We start from the raw sequence: 13762 nt of genomic DNA, 5'->3' as shown, positions 1-13762 counted from the left end.
GTGAGGCGATACCCGGCAGGCGCCGAGCCGGCAGCGCGCGCCGCTCCGCCCCCCGCCGGGTCACGTGAACGGGATCCGCCAATAGGGGCGGGGCGCCGGGAGCGCCGCCGGGACGGGCGGCTTCGGTCCCGCTGCCGCGGCCGTGTCGGGCTCATCTCCCTGCGACTAGCGAGCAGGATAAAGGACACAGCTTCAGGCTGTGCCGGGGGTAGCTCAGGTTGGACATCAGGAGGGATTCGTTCACAAAACGAATGGTGGTTAAACGGTGGAGCGGACCGCCCTGGGAGGTGGTGGAGTCACCGTCCCCAGAGGCGTTTAAGAGAGGCGGATGTGGCACTCGGTGCCCTGGTCTGGATGAGGAGCTGGTTTTCTTCGCAGTGGACTGGATGAGCTCAGAGGTCTTTTCCAGCCTCGCTAATTCCGTGATTCTGAGACGATGGGGAGCAGCAGCGGCCCTCCCCTGTCACTGCCGGGCCAGCCGCGCTCCTACAAATATTATTCAAAATCATGTGCGGAGATGACGTGGAGGAACGAGGAAAAGGAAATCATCAGCGACTTGGAAGAGATGGGGACCTAAATAATCGTGAAGCATCAAGATGTTGAACCTGGTGCCGTTAGTTTCTTTTCAGCCTTAACGATGCCTTGATTCTCTACTTAACTAAATGTAATTGTTTCTCATGGGGTGGGTAATACCCGCTTCGGATTTCGAACTAGGAGATGGGCACCCTCTGTCCATACAGCATTAGGTGTAATTCACACTAGATTGTTTTAAAGTACACGCTACACTTTATTTGAGCATTAAATTCAACTTCTGGTGATAACCATCTTTGGAGGGAAAAAAAAAAATAAATCCAAAACAAATGGAGCTGAGAGAGGAGCGTGTTTCCGGACTATAGCCCTCGGACTACATCTCCCGGCGTGCACCGCGCCCCTCCCAGGAACAAAGAACCCCACGATTGGGGGAGAGCCGCGCCCGGTACGCGCCAATCGCGCTGCGCGGTGTTGCGAGGTGCCGGGTCAGAGCGGGTTGCCGTGGGTGGTGCGGTCGCTCTCGTCCCGGTGCTCTTCCCGCGGTTCTTCCCGAGCTCCTTCCCGTGCTCCTCCCGCCGCTCTCCGCAGGCCGCCCCGCCCCGCGGGACATGGGGGCGCGGGGCTGAGCTGCTAGCCCGCCCAGGGACGGTTTCTGCGACGGTACGGCCCTGCCGGGGAGGGGAGCAGGCCGCGCCGGGAAGGGCCGTGAGGGGGAGGCGTGTGCGGCCGAGGTTCCCTCTGCTTTCCAGATACACCCCGGAGCTCCTGTTCCCCGCTGGCTCCGGGGTTGAGTCTCCGCCGGCCGCGGGGCCCGGGAACTGAGACCCAGGGCCTGCTCCCAGCCGGGCTGAGGCTCGGCCGCCTGGGGAGGGCTGGCAGCGGAGCTGTGCAGGTTCCTCCGGCGCCCCGGCGAGAGCACAGAGCGGAGGGGAGAGCGGCAGAGATAACTGCGGTGACTCGGTCAGCTTTGATCTCAGAGCTACGGGAACGAGACAGGATCAGGCACCTGGCTCGCTGCTCTGCCAGACTCCTGAATTCTAGATATCTTATTATAACTTTCGAGACTGCCCAATGTTTTTAATTAAAAAACTCCGGGAAGAGGGCGGGGGTGCTAGTTTTGCTGGAATTGATTGTTGCAGGTGGTGGAGAAGGGTGAGAATTTCAGAGTTGTCTCTGGTGTTGAGGCTTAGGAGAGAGGGAGAAGGGTCTGGGGATAACAGAATCACGTACTGGTTTGGGTTGGCAGGGACCTTGAAGAGCATGTAATTCTAACCCCCTACTCTAGGCAGGGACATCTTCCACTAGACCAGGTTGCTCAGAGCTCAATCCATCCCAGCTGGCCTTGAGCACTTCCAGGGATGAGGCATCCACAACTTCTCTGGGCAACTGGTTCCAATGCATCACCACCTTTACAGCAATTTCTTTCAATATCTAATCCAAACCTACCCTCTTTCAGGTTAAAGACATTGCCCCTTGTCCTATCACCTTATGTGTTTGTAAAATGTCCCTTTCCATCTTTCATGTAGCTCCCTTCAGATGAGTGTAGTCTAATGGAATAGGAGGGAGTAAAATGATTTTGTGGGTGAGTTTTTTCAGAGGATTGGAAGGAAAAAGGCCAAAGGTGATGAGAATGGAAAGAGTTATAGGAATGCTTTGGTGCTTGGGACACAGACCTGCAAGTTAGAGGCTTTGATTAGCATTAGATCCACACCTGATTAGATTTTTAAGTCTTGAGTAACAAGTTCCTTTGTGTATTATGGAAAATAGTTAATAATACTTATCAGAGTTGCTTTGGCTTTGTTTGTTTGCTGAGGTTTTGGGTTTTTTTGTGTGTTTTAATTTGGAGTTTTTTCCTTTGGAAACACAAACTTGTATTGATTGAGCTGCTCTATCTCCCAGTTGATATCTTTTTGATTTCTGATAGTCAAGAGAAATAGTCTGGACACTAATCACTGGTCTGTACTTTTCCCTCTAGCACTCTCTTTCCTGAAGTAGGAAGCATTGACTTAGAGGTTAACAGCTTTTTTTCTATGTGACAATGTCTGAAATTATCATAGTCCAAATGCATGTTTATGATTCATTGTTTTTGATGAATGTGATAAATTTATGTTCCTCAGAGGCCAACTTTGAGTGGAAAAACAATGTGGTGTTGGCAAATGATGTTAAAAGAATGTGATCACTTAAAAGTTGTATTTGTTCTTTATTTGGGGGAAAATGAGCGGTTTAACAAATTAACAATATGTGTTCACTCCCACTTTTGTGCTTTAAGTTATTTGGCTGAGTTGGTACTGGCAAATACCAGGACTACAGTTAGTATTTAGTAGTTTCAGAGGCACAGAGAAACTGGTTTGTTTGTAGCAAGATTTTGTTTTTTGTTTTTTTTTTTTATTTTATTTTATTTTTTTAGCAAACCTATGCTTTTGTTGCCTGTTAAGTAGTTATTATTAAACAGCCCTGCGATCTGATACTCTCAAGCTAACATGCATCTCCTTTGAAATTGATCTGGTGGCTTGGACTTCGACTGGAGCAAGGCGTGACCTGCTTGCTCTTTTTGTCGAGGGATACTCGTGGAAAGGAGAAAAAACTCAAACCCAGCCTCTAAAGCCCTTTCTGCCTTTGAGTATATGGCATTACATTAGTTATTTGATATATAGCTAAAGGGTAAAGCTTGGTCTTAGCTGTTCTTGCTGCACTGTTAATATTTTGTTGACTTTCATGGTTCTTTTTTCTGTAAACTTTTTTGATGGCCAAAGTTACTTGAAAATACTTTGACTTTTGCACCTTCACACAGAAGGATGTTCATAGACTTCTAGGGTGCCTTGTGAGAAAACTGGATTTATTGAAAACATTTGTCACTAGCTTAAGGAAAAAACCCAGCACACAATACTCCCATAAAGATTGGTTGGTCTGAAATGGCATATAGGAAACAAATAAAAACCAAATTAACCAAATATGTTAATTCTCTGCATAGCAAGTTTAGATTTTCAGTTTAAATTTCAGGACCCACATCCTTATCAATTCCATCCACCTTCCATGACTTCTAGTCCTTGGGTTTTTTATACCTTTTTGTTTAGAACAAATCATTCTCTTTGTGCTTTTTTTTAGTCTATGTTTTAACTAATGATAAACGCTGTGATAGTAGTAATAATTTTTTTTTCTGCAGGTATTTTGAATGAATGGTGCAGAAAAGATGAATTCTGCTATGAGTGAGGAGCCTGATGCACTGTCTGTAGTTAACCAGCTCCGAGATCTAGCAGCTGATCCATTGAACAGACGGGCCATTGTTCAGGATCAAGGATGCCTGCCAGGTCTTATTCTGTTTTTGGACCATCCCAACCCTCAGGTTGTTCATTCAGCTTTACTAGTAAGTATTCTGGAGATAAATTTCTATGTTGGTAGGGCTTTAAATTTTGTTAGACAAGTTGTTTAAACAAGCAGTTTACAAATAAAACTGTTTAAACAATTTGTTTGAATAAATAAAAATGTGAAAATTAATGCCTGATTTTATGTTATGTTGATATTCATGTGGTTTTTTTTTCTTAAAACATATATTTAAAAACTGACAGATTGTTCCAGTGGATTTTTGAAAAGATACTGATTTACTTTGCATTTTTTCCCTAGTAAAGCTATTTCACTTTTTGTGTGGAGGGATGTAAGGACCCTTAAATCTGTTTTTTAAGATGAAGTCATAGAGCTTGGTAAATATGGACAGGGATTTGATGCTCACATTATAAAAATCAAAATCCAATCATAGGATATCTTAGGTTGCAAACAATCTCCTGAGGTGATGTAGTCCCATCCCATGGCCAAACTGGGTGCACTCAGATCACAGCTCGTGATGGTGCTGGCTTGAACACCTTGAAGGATGAAGATTCCACAACCTCTCTGGAACACTGTTCCAGCATTTGAACAGCCTCATGGTATTAAAAACAAACAAAACCCTCTCAAAACAGATAGAACCAAGCCTGTCAGTATCTAGTACACTGTTTCAGCTTTTGCCTGTTTCTTCTCATTCTAAATCATAAATGCCCAAGTCCTGATTTCTTATCTTGAATTGTAATATTAGCTTAAAAATGTGTTTCTTGCTTATAAATGGGAGAAATAAAAGTCAGAATTTAAGAGTTGAATTAGACTTCTAACATTTTAAGTTACTGAAATTTATATGTTGCTCTTTTTTTTTTTTTTTCAATTATGTCATTATTGAATTGTAAAGAATGTGAAAGAATGAAGAGCCCTGGCTTTTAAATTCAAGTGTGCATTATTTTTTATATCACTGAGACCTATCTGTACCATAATTCTTAGGTTTTGATTTGTATTGCTTTCATCAAAGCAATATATTGGATATTAGTGGACTTCTTGAAATTAGTTTAGAGACTCTGATTTCTTTTGAGTTTGGAGAGGGAGGTCCCATAAGCCAGGAAACCTGTGTTAGTTTTTTAGGTAAGCATTGCCATAACATTTGGCAGACTATAATTCAATAGGAGAACATGGGTTTGAGTTTACTGTTCTTGGAAATGTGTTGCATTGGTTTTCTTTCCAGTGTAGCTTCCTTAGGTTGTGAATTTAAAGGAAGACCTTGTTTGGATATCCCATTTTCTTTTTCCTTCCTTTCTTATATTAGGCTGTGTCTTCTCACTGCTTGCAGGAGATTCAGAAATCATGCTCTTGATCATGTTATAAAAATTAGTTTTGCATGAAAGGACTGGTTTTGTCAAGATTTATGAGGAGTAATCCAATCTGCAGTGTGGTTCCGCAGCCACTGATAGTACTCAAGTTGTGTTGAAAAGAAATCTCCTTGGGTGAGGATGAGAGGCAGATTTGTTGTTCCATGTAGTGATAACCTACAGTTAGAGTGGACTAAGAGTCAGGTTCTAGAGACCAGGATGTGGCTGCAATGAGAAATGGATCAGTTTATTGTTGAAATATGTTCTGGTCTGCTACTCAGACTCCTTGTGTTTGAGTTCTTGAATAGGTTCTGAAGGTTTAAATATCTTTGCTGACAACTTTTTAGGCTTCATGTTTTACATTTTTCCATTCTGAAAAGTCTTTTTGTTTTTGTAGTCATCCTGTTGGTCAAAAAGTGCTTCCATTTGCATGGGAGTTGTTAAAAGTAATGATCTTCCATTAAATATATATCTAATAAAGGGATGTGCAGCACTGATTTTAAATTTCTTCTTGTACTACTCAGCAATTCCTGTACCTGAAATTCTAATAATCTGCATGAATCATATATTTAATCCATAAAGAAATCCATGTTTAATTTTTTGTGTGTTGTAGAACTTTTCAGGGAGGATGTTTTCTTTCGCCCAATATGCAGTTTCAGCTGAGCCATTTCTTTGTATCTGATGAAGAATTGATACATATTTTCTGGGTATTTCTGGTTTTATCTAGTCTCAATTTCTAAAGTTCTTTATGATACACTTCAAATGCTAGAAGTTTTGAATTATTTAAATATAAAAAAATCAGGAGTAATGCAGTCAATAGTACTTTTTTTTCACCTCCGAAATTTGGACGAAAATTTTATAAAGTAGGACACTGAAGTTAAGGAACTACTTTAAAATTTCACTTAAAAACCATCAGAGGTGTCTTTATTAAGACTAGCAGCAGTGTATTTTGTATTAAAGTATGCAGATAATGCTGTTCGTTATGATGAATTTACCTTAAAGCTAACACTGGTGTTTAGCTGAACAGAAGCTGAGCCAAAGTTCATAATGCTAACTTTCCCTATGCTTTCAGTATGATTTAATAAATGTAAATGATCTCATTTCTTTGAAGGTTCAGACCTTTGTGTCTCCCATGGGAGACAGGAGGAATGGGAACCTCCTAGTGTTGAAAAGTTGGGTCAATTAAGTTGGTCTCATGACTTTGGTCTTATTTGAGCTGTGACTCAAAAAATTAGCAGTTAAAAGAATAGACTTTTCTGTCCAGCTGGGTTGTACCTTTACTAAATTGCCAGAATGAAAATAAGAAACTTGTTATACCAGCAAGGATACATTTCATAGCATGCAAGTTAGTTGAGAACTATCTTTTAGGTATTTCCCCATAGTTGCAAAGTAAAATAATAAATGTATATACAACATTTGTAAACTGCAACAATTGATACTGGTCTCCATCAATAAATAACAAAAATCTCACCTGCAGTTCTTACTATGCCAGACAGCAAGCCAGAGTTTCTTGAAAAGCAGTAAAATGGTCTTGTTAATTTTACCTGATGTGTGCTGAAGATGACTTGGAAAAAATAACCCCTGATGATTAGTCCTCTATTTCTGAAGGGATTAAGGAGCATGTTATTTTTAAAGCAGTTACTGTGCAGTGTAGCTACTACATGACTATATATAGTTGATGCACTTCTAAACCTTGTCACAAACCCCGTTTTATAAATCACTATATTTGTGTATTGCAGGATTTTTCAAGTGCAGTTCTTGCACCTACATCAGTAAAACACCTTTGGAGGCTCCTTCTAAGAAAACTTTCTCAGCATAAACAATAGAGATATGTCTCATAAAAAGGACTGACATTTTAGTTGGAAGATTGTTCTGTTAGGAGGATTGTATGAATATGCACTTGCTGACTGGGGTCAACAGTGTAAAATTGTGCAAAGAATCTAGCCCTTGAAAGTCAAGTAAAAAAAACCTTGGGCAACAAATAAGTGTAATTTCCCAGTTTAGGTCACAGTAAGCTAAGAAGCCTGCTGCTGCTTGTGTTCTTGTTCCTACATGTAATGATGAAGTTGTAATTGGTCTTCAGTAGCTTATACATGTGTCTTTTTGTGGGCAGTAGGCACTTGGTAATGATGAGGTTTCTAGTACTGGGGAAACCCACTGAATTGATGGAAATTATACTGGAAGCATCATGTATAAAAATTACTGTAGATCTCAGATCACGTAAATATTTATTGGAAGGGACTTCTGGAAGTCATTCACTTCAGTTTGCTGTTTGAACTGGGGCTTTCACCAGCACTCAATCAGGTCAGTTGTAGCTTTGTCTCGTTCGTTCTGCAGTTCCACTAGGTTATCTGTTCCAGTGTTGTAGTACCTTCAGAGGAGAAAAGCTTTTTATAGTACCTGATTTGAACCTCCCAAGCTATAGTTTGTAGCTGTTCCCCCTTGTCTGCTGCTGTAGAGGAAAGCTGGGCTCAATTGTATTTGTAAAGGCTTCTTGCATAGCTGTAGACAGCTGTTAAATTGTCCCTTAGGCTCTCAGCTGGTATAAGCAAACCCAGTCTCTCAACTTTTTCTCATAGATTAGATACTCTGTGCTTGCTGTGTATTTATAGAAATGAAATAATGTTTTGGCGTTCAAAGTAGGTGATAATTCTTTCTCTTCCTACTGGAACTGCCTCTGTGACTGTTTTGCAGATGTGCACTAACAGAAATGACTGAATGTACTGGATGTATTGCTAATCTGCTGTGGTCCTCTGTCTTTTAGGCTCTCCGCTATTTGGCTGAGTGCCGTGTCAACAGAGAAAAGATGAAGAGTGAATTGGGTATGATGCTCAGCTTACAGAATGTAATACAAAAGTAAGTTCACAATGGGATGTTGGATCCAAGCAATGGAACCATATAATTGTGATACAGAGTAAAACTTGGACTGAACTTGTATATTGGTTTTTGTAATATTTCCTTGTTAGAATCATATGGCTGCAAGCAATTAATGATTTTCTTTTTATGGTATGTTGAAGTAGTCATAGCCTACAAGAAATATTAATTTGCAGGTCATTTGCTAAACAGCTAGTTTTCTTTGTCTTGTTACAAGATAACTAATTCTGTCCTTTCTTTCAGGTTCTCTTATAATCATTCTCATCATTGCATAAGGTTGTCTTGCAGTAGTGCATTTAAAGAAATTGCTTGGCATCTGCCACATTTATTCTTTGAACTCCACCTTTGGGTAGGGAATTAGTTTCAGTGTATTTTTGGAAGTAAATATCTGCAGTTCTGTGTTGAGAAAACATCTTACAGATGGAGTAGAAATTAATGAGGTTTCTAGTAGTCTCTAATATCTTTGTACAAAGTGTCAGATGGGTTATGTCTCTTAAAATTTGTGATTGTTGGATTTTCTCAAGATTTCTAGCTGCTAAGTCTTGAATTCTGGAAGATCTCTGTGTACATGCACACTGGAGATGATGCACATGTGCATTCAATCAACAGAAATTTATGTGATGAACTAAGGTGAATCACTATTCAAAAGAAAGCCTAACAGCCTTCTTCAAAGATTAGTCTGTCATAGCAAGAATTAACTTGCCATCAAACTGTCTGAAGGTGATTATTTTACACACATTTATTTTTTGGTAGTGCTCTGTTGGAGCTCTGGGCTTTGGCAATGTTAGGAGCTGTTCCATGGGGGAGGAGAAAAGCCATGTTGCTGCATTGAGATGTCTTAGGTGAATGTTTAAAAAAATTATTTAGAATAGGATAAAACACAAGTAAAATTGTATATTAAATATTCAAGTATAAAGGTTTTGAATATTTTAAGATGTTAATTGAACCTCTGTCACTTGCAATGTAGAAATACAAATTTCTTTTAGAAAAAACACAAGACTTGACTTTGCTAATTCCTTCATCTCCACAGCCCTGCCAGTTCTTGGTGGTATGTCTCCTACTATCATAGAATGTTAAGGGGTTGGAATGGGCCTTAAGGATCATCAAGTCCCTACCCACTAGACCAGGCTGCTCAAGGCCTTTTCCAACCTGGATTTGAACATTGCCAGAGTTGGGGCACCCACAGCCTCCCTGGGCAGCCTGTTTCAGTGCTTAAGCACCCTCACAGTAAAGAATTTCTCCCTAAGACCTAACCTCTTTCAGGTTTCTGTTGGGTTTCTGTACCCATTGCACCTTGTCCTATTGTTACAGTAACTGATGAAGAAATCCCTCTTTGACTTCCCAGTAGGCTCCTTGGGATACCAAAAGGCTACAATGGGATTTCCACCCAACTTTCTCTTGTCCAAGCTGAACAGCCCCAACTTTCTCAGCCTTTTTTTTGTAAAGGGGGTGCTCTAGTCCTTTTAGCAGCTTTGTGGCTCTCCTCAGGACTTGCATCAGCAGTTCCATGTCCTTCTTATGTTGGGCGTGCTGGAACTGTGCTCAGCATTTCAGATGGGGGAGCAAGAGCAGAGCAGAGGGGCAGAATCACCTCCTTAGACCTGCTGCTTTTGATGCAGCCCAGGATTTGGGATTATTCTTGGGTATTACAGGATTATTGTTGTATTTCCCTCTGTCTGACACTCATCTATATGTGTGAACCTGAAGGAGGGGGAACTAATGTCTGTACTGAAGTTCTGTGTGATCTGGGAAATATTACTGCTGTTTACTTAAGTACTAAATTAATTGTGCTAAAGCTAAAGACAATTATGTATTGGCATGGATTTCAGCATTATGCCTGAATATCATCTTGTGATTCACCAGTTAGGCAAAACACAAGGATTTAAAACATCTTAAAAGGAAAAGTGAACAAAGTTACTAAAATTTAGAAGATTTGTCAATTTTTTAAAATAGTGTAATAATTATAACTTTTGAAGTGATAGGTGTTCTTATATGATGTATGGAGAGAAAAATGGTATTAAGTCTTCCAATATTCACCTTTTCTAAGGGCAAGCATAATTAAATTAAATATAAAGAAGTCTTTGCTGCTTTCATATTAACAATGAGACCTTTAGGTGATAACAGAAGAATGTGTTTCAAAATAACTTACTTTTAGTATAGATTGTGTGCCTATTTAGAATGCAGAGATATCCTGAAAAAGTTGTTAGAAGGGGAATGGTAGTTCATTATCAGTCTCTGTAGCTTGCAAATATTACTTGGGAAACATTAAAAACAATTATGGAAATCTCTTCGACAACATTTTTTCTAGGTTTCAATTTCAGAGGCCAAAAGAGTGAAGATTAGATATGTCCAGAAAATGAGAGATAAGTCAATGAAAACTGGAAATCTTGTAGGTGTTTCTTTTTTTTTTCTTTTTCTAGAAAGCTCTTTGGCAACAGTAAGAACATACGTTTGATTTGTATGCTGGTAGCATTTGGAAAGTGTGATATGATGAAAATTTAAATACATAGCATCTTCAACCACAAGACTTTGTCATGTGCTTGTCAGGATTTTAGGTTTTAATGTTGACAGGAAATGCTGAAATTAAGTTTTGTACTGCCTGCATAAATACAGAGGAAGATGGTAGAAGAGTGCTGAGAAGATAAATGTAGAATTATTTTTGTGACAATTAGGTTTTGGGCTGTGGAGTTTTTTTGTTAGAAAGTCTGTAGGGCAGAAAACAAGGCCTCTAGTGGCTTTGATTTGCTTTACAAAATGCAGGTTCTAGCCTTCAATTGATTTCAGTCTACCAGAAGATATTGTAGTCTGTTGAACTGAAAGTAGACTGGTCTAAATGACTTCATACACTCTGTTCCTGCTTATTTTCCAGAATCTGTTTAACTCATTGCTCTATCTAAAATTTTTTTTATTATTTTCAGAATTTAGTTTAGGACTTAAATTTATTTTTGATAATGTGTTACAAAAATGCAAACAAATTATACAAAAAAGACAGGAACTTCTCTCAGAATTCTGTTTTTTCCAGCTTTTGTTTCTTTCTTTCAAGAGAGACTGAAGCCAGCATCTTCTGGACCAGAAATTGTAGTTACTGGCTTTTTGCTCCTGATAGATGAAGCACATCCTGTCATCTGAATTGTTCCTTTTCACCAAGGATTTTTCGACTCTCACTGTCCATTTTCTCACTTAACTAAATAATATTCAGTGGCTTTCCCTCTTCAGTACTGATTTATGACAAACTGTTCTGCTGCCTATAAAGCTGTGGTATGTCTTCTCGAGCAATGAAATGGAGTGCAAGCAAATCACAAACTGAATATTTGTCATATTTCAAACTTAAGTTTATGTTCATCAGTGCTGAACTGACACTGTGCTAGGAATTTGAGGTATTTAGCATTCTAGTTCTCTTTTGCTTTCTCTTACACAAATCCTGAAATTTGAGGGCTTTTCTCATCTTGTGTCTTTTTATAAGCCTTGAAGGTTTCTTTGTTAGAGACATCAAGTTAAGATATGAAGTTTCTTGTCATAATCTAAGTGCAGCTAACAAGTCCAACAGGTCCTTAAATGGTCAATGCCATCACCTGGAAAGTAGTTGGAACTGGTTTTCTGCTGATGGCTTCTTGTAGTAGTTACCTGGGAGCCTGAGGCACAAGCCCTAACCCTTTCATTGCAGGTAATACACAACCAATGGAAAAAGACTATACCACTTATTTATTATCATGATGGCAAAGTACCATTTCTTTCATGAAGGCTTCTGAGGATGGGAGTTGAAATTGTGTGCCACCAGTCATAAAAACATAGAAGGGCCTAGTTCCAACCCCCTGCTTTGGACAGGGACACCTTTCACCCAACCAGGTTGCTCAGAGCTCCATCCAACCTTGAATAGGGATAGGGCATCCACAGCTTCTCTGGGCAGCCTGTTCCAGTGCCTCACAGTAAAGTATTTCTCCTGTGCTAGGGACTTCAGTGATAAGCAGTAAATTGCACTGCATCATGAGGAATGGGTAGGAAATATTTGGGACAACTGAGTTTGACTATTCTTTGAGGCACCTTCATCTCTCCTTTCATGGATTATCAGTCCTCTAGTGTTATCTGATCAACTTTTTGGTGTTTTGCTTATTCTAAGTGTTAAAACTCAGTTGTGAAAACCATGCTGCTGCTCAAAACTGATGTCTTGCTAACTCCTTAGTTGATACTACACCTGAGGAACAAAGGATAGGTTTCGGGTTCACTGATTTTTAAGGTATATGAACACTAGATTTTGCCAACAGAAGAGTAACACATTTTAAGTTTATATCTTAGAAGTTACAGGTTCTACAGGAGAAGTATGGAATGTCAACTCTAAGGAATACAGAATGAAAATTTGATGGCAGTTAGATGTTTTTGTTTTTGCTTTCTTTTCTGACTGAACTTGATTTGGAATACATGATTTTTCTAAGCTTTTCATGTGAAAGACTTTATATACTTTTACATTTTCTAGGACATATGAAGAGCTGTTTCAGTTTTCATTAAATACTTCAAAACATTTTTCAAGTATAAAAATTTCTGATTCCCTTGTCTTTACTTGTTTTTTTCCTTAGCAAGGGATTTTTTTTTCCACCTACATCTGCTTATTTTGAAGTGAAACTTGATTAATTTTTCCATGTTACCTTTTTCAAGCTAGGAGTAAGTAACTGTGTTGGGGAAATAGCAGACCTTTAAAACTCTACTTGGAGGTTTCCAGTTCTCTATTGGTAAGAACCTTTAGTTGGAGGTTCCAATACTTCTCTTTTTTTATGGCTGATATTACAAAAATGTTGCACTCCCATGTCATGTGTATGTGCAGAAGTGTTTGCATAAATAGGTAAAATAAAAAAGAAGAGATCAAAAAGCTTTGAATATTGGTGTTTCATTGTATTCCAGCAGTCATCAGCAATTATTTAATATTGAAAACTGGCTTAGTTGCTGGCTTTATGAATTGTGTAGTGGAGTTAATGTGTCCATATGGACTTTCTAAAATGTTATTAGCAGCTTCTAGAATTAAAATTAATTTGGATTTATTGCCTACAAGGAAATACACTAATTTGTGTTCAGAGTGAAACTGTCTTTTGATGGACAATAAAGGTCAAAGTTCATAATTTTTTATAATTTTTATGAGCAGCATAATGGTACTGTTTCAGTATAACTAGTATGTATTTAAAAAGAAGACACTGATGAAGAGTCAATATACTAAATAGCTCTTATTATGGAACGGCAAATTACTGAGAGTAAAATTCCAATTACTTAGCTAAAAGAGCTTTTCAAGATAGTCTTCCTTTGCCAGGTTGTCAGATTTAACAAGCTGAACTAAATCCAGTGCATTAATCAGCTCTTCTAATTTATTACTTGCCTAAGAAGATTAGGGCAATTAATATGTGTTTAATTAGAGTCCCTTGCAGATCTGGTAAAATACATGCAGTCTATAATTGCTGACTTCTTACTCAGTTTTAATTTTTGGTAGTCTTAATTACCTGCACTTTTTGAAAATTTAATTATTCATTGAAAGCAGCAAAGTTTAAATTTATGATGCCTGACCAAAAAAAAGGCAAAAGCCAAGCATTTCATATGGTATTACTTGAAGTTAAAATGGTAGGGATGTAGCATCACAATAGTTTGATAGTTTTTTTTTGTTGTGTGGTATGCTATTTTTTCTTCTTTGTCAAAGGATGAATGGTTGGGAAAAG

General features: G+C 39.0%; 1 protein-coding gene across 1 annotated transcript in view; it reads left to right on the top strand.

The window, feature by feature from the left end:
- Nucleotides 1-204: 204 nt before the first annotated feature.
- The window catches only part of ARMC1 (armadillo repeat containing 1), a 34198-nt gene continuing 20640 nt past the window's right edge, over nucleotides 205-13762 (top strand). Inside the window, exons 1-3 of the mRNA XM_079300026.1 lie at nucleotides 205-1191; nucleotides 3695-3895; nucleotides 7960-8051. Coding sequence (XP_079156152.1) covers nucleotides 3704-3895; nucleotides 7960-8051 — 284 coding nt within the window. The 5' untranslated portion in view covers nucleotides 205-1191; nucleotides 3695-3703. The remainder of the gene's footprint in view (nucleotides 1192-3694; nucleotides 3896-7959; nucleotides 8052-13762) is intronic.

The sequence above is a fragment of the Erithacus rubecula genome (genome assembly GCF_903797595.1).
Source record: "Erithacus rubecula genome assembly, chromosome: 3".
Lineage (NCBI taxonomy): Eukaryota > Metazoa > Chordata > Aves > Passeriformes > Muscicapidae > Erithacus > Erithacus rubecula.
This window is presented reverse-complemented; position numbering and strand designations above follow the sequence as displayed.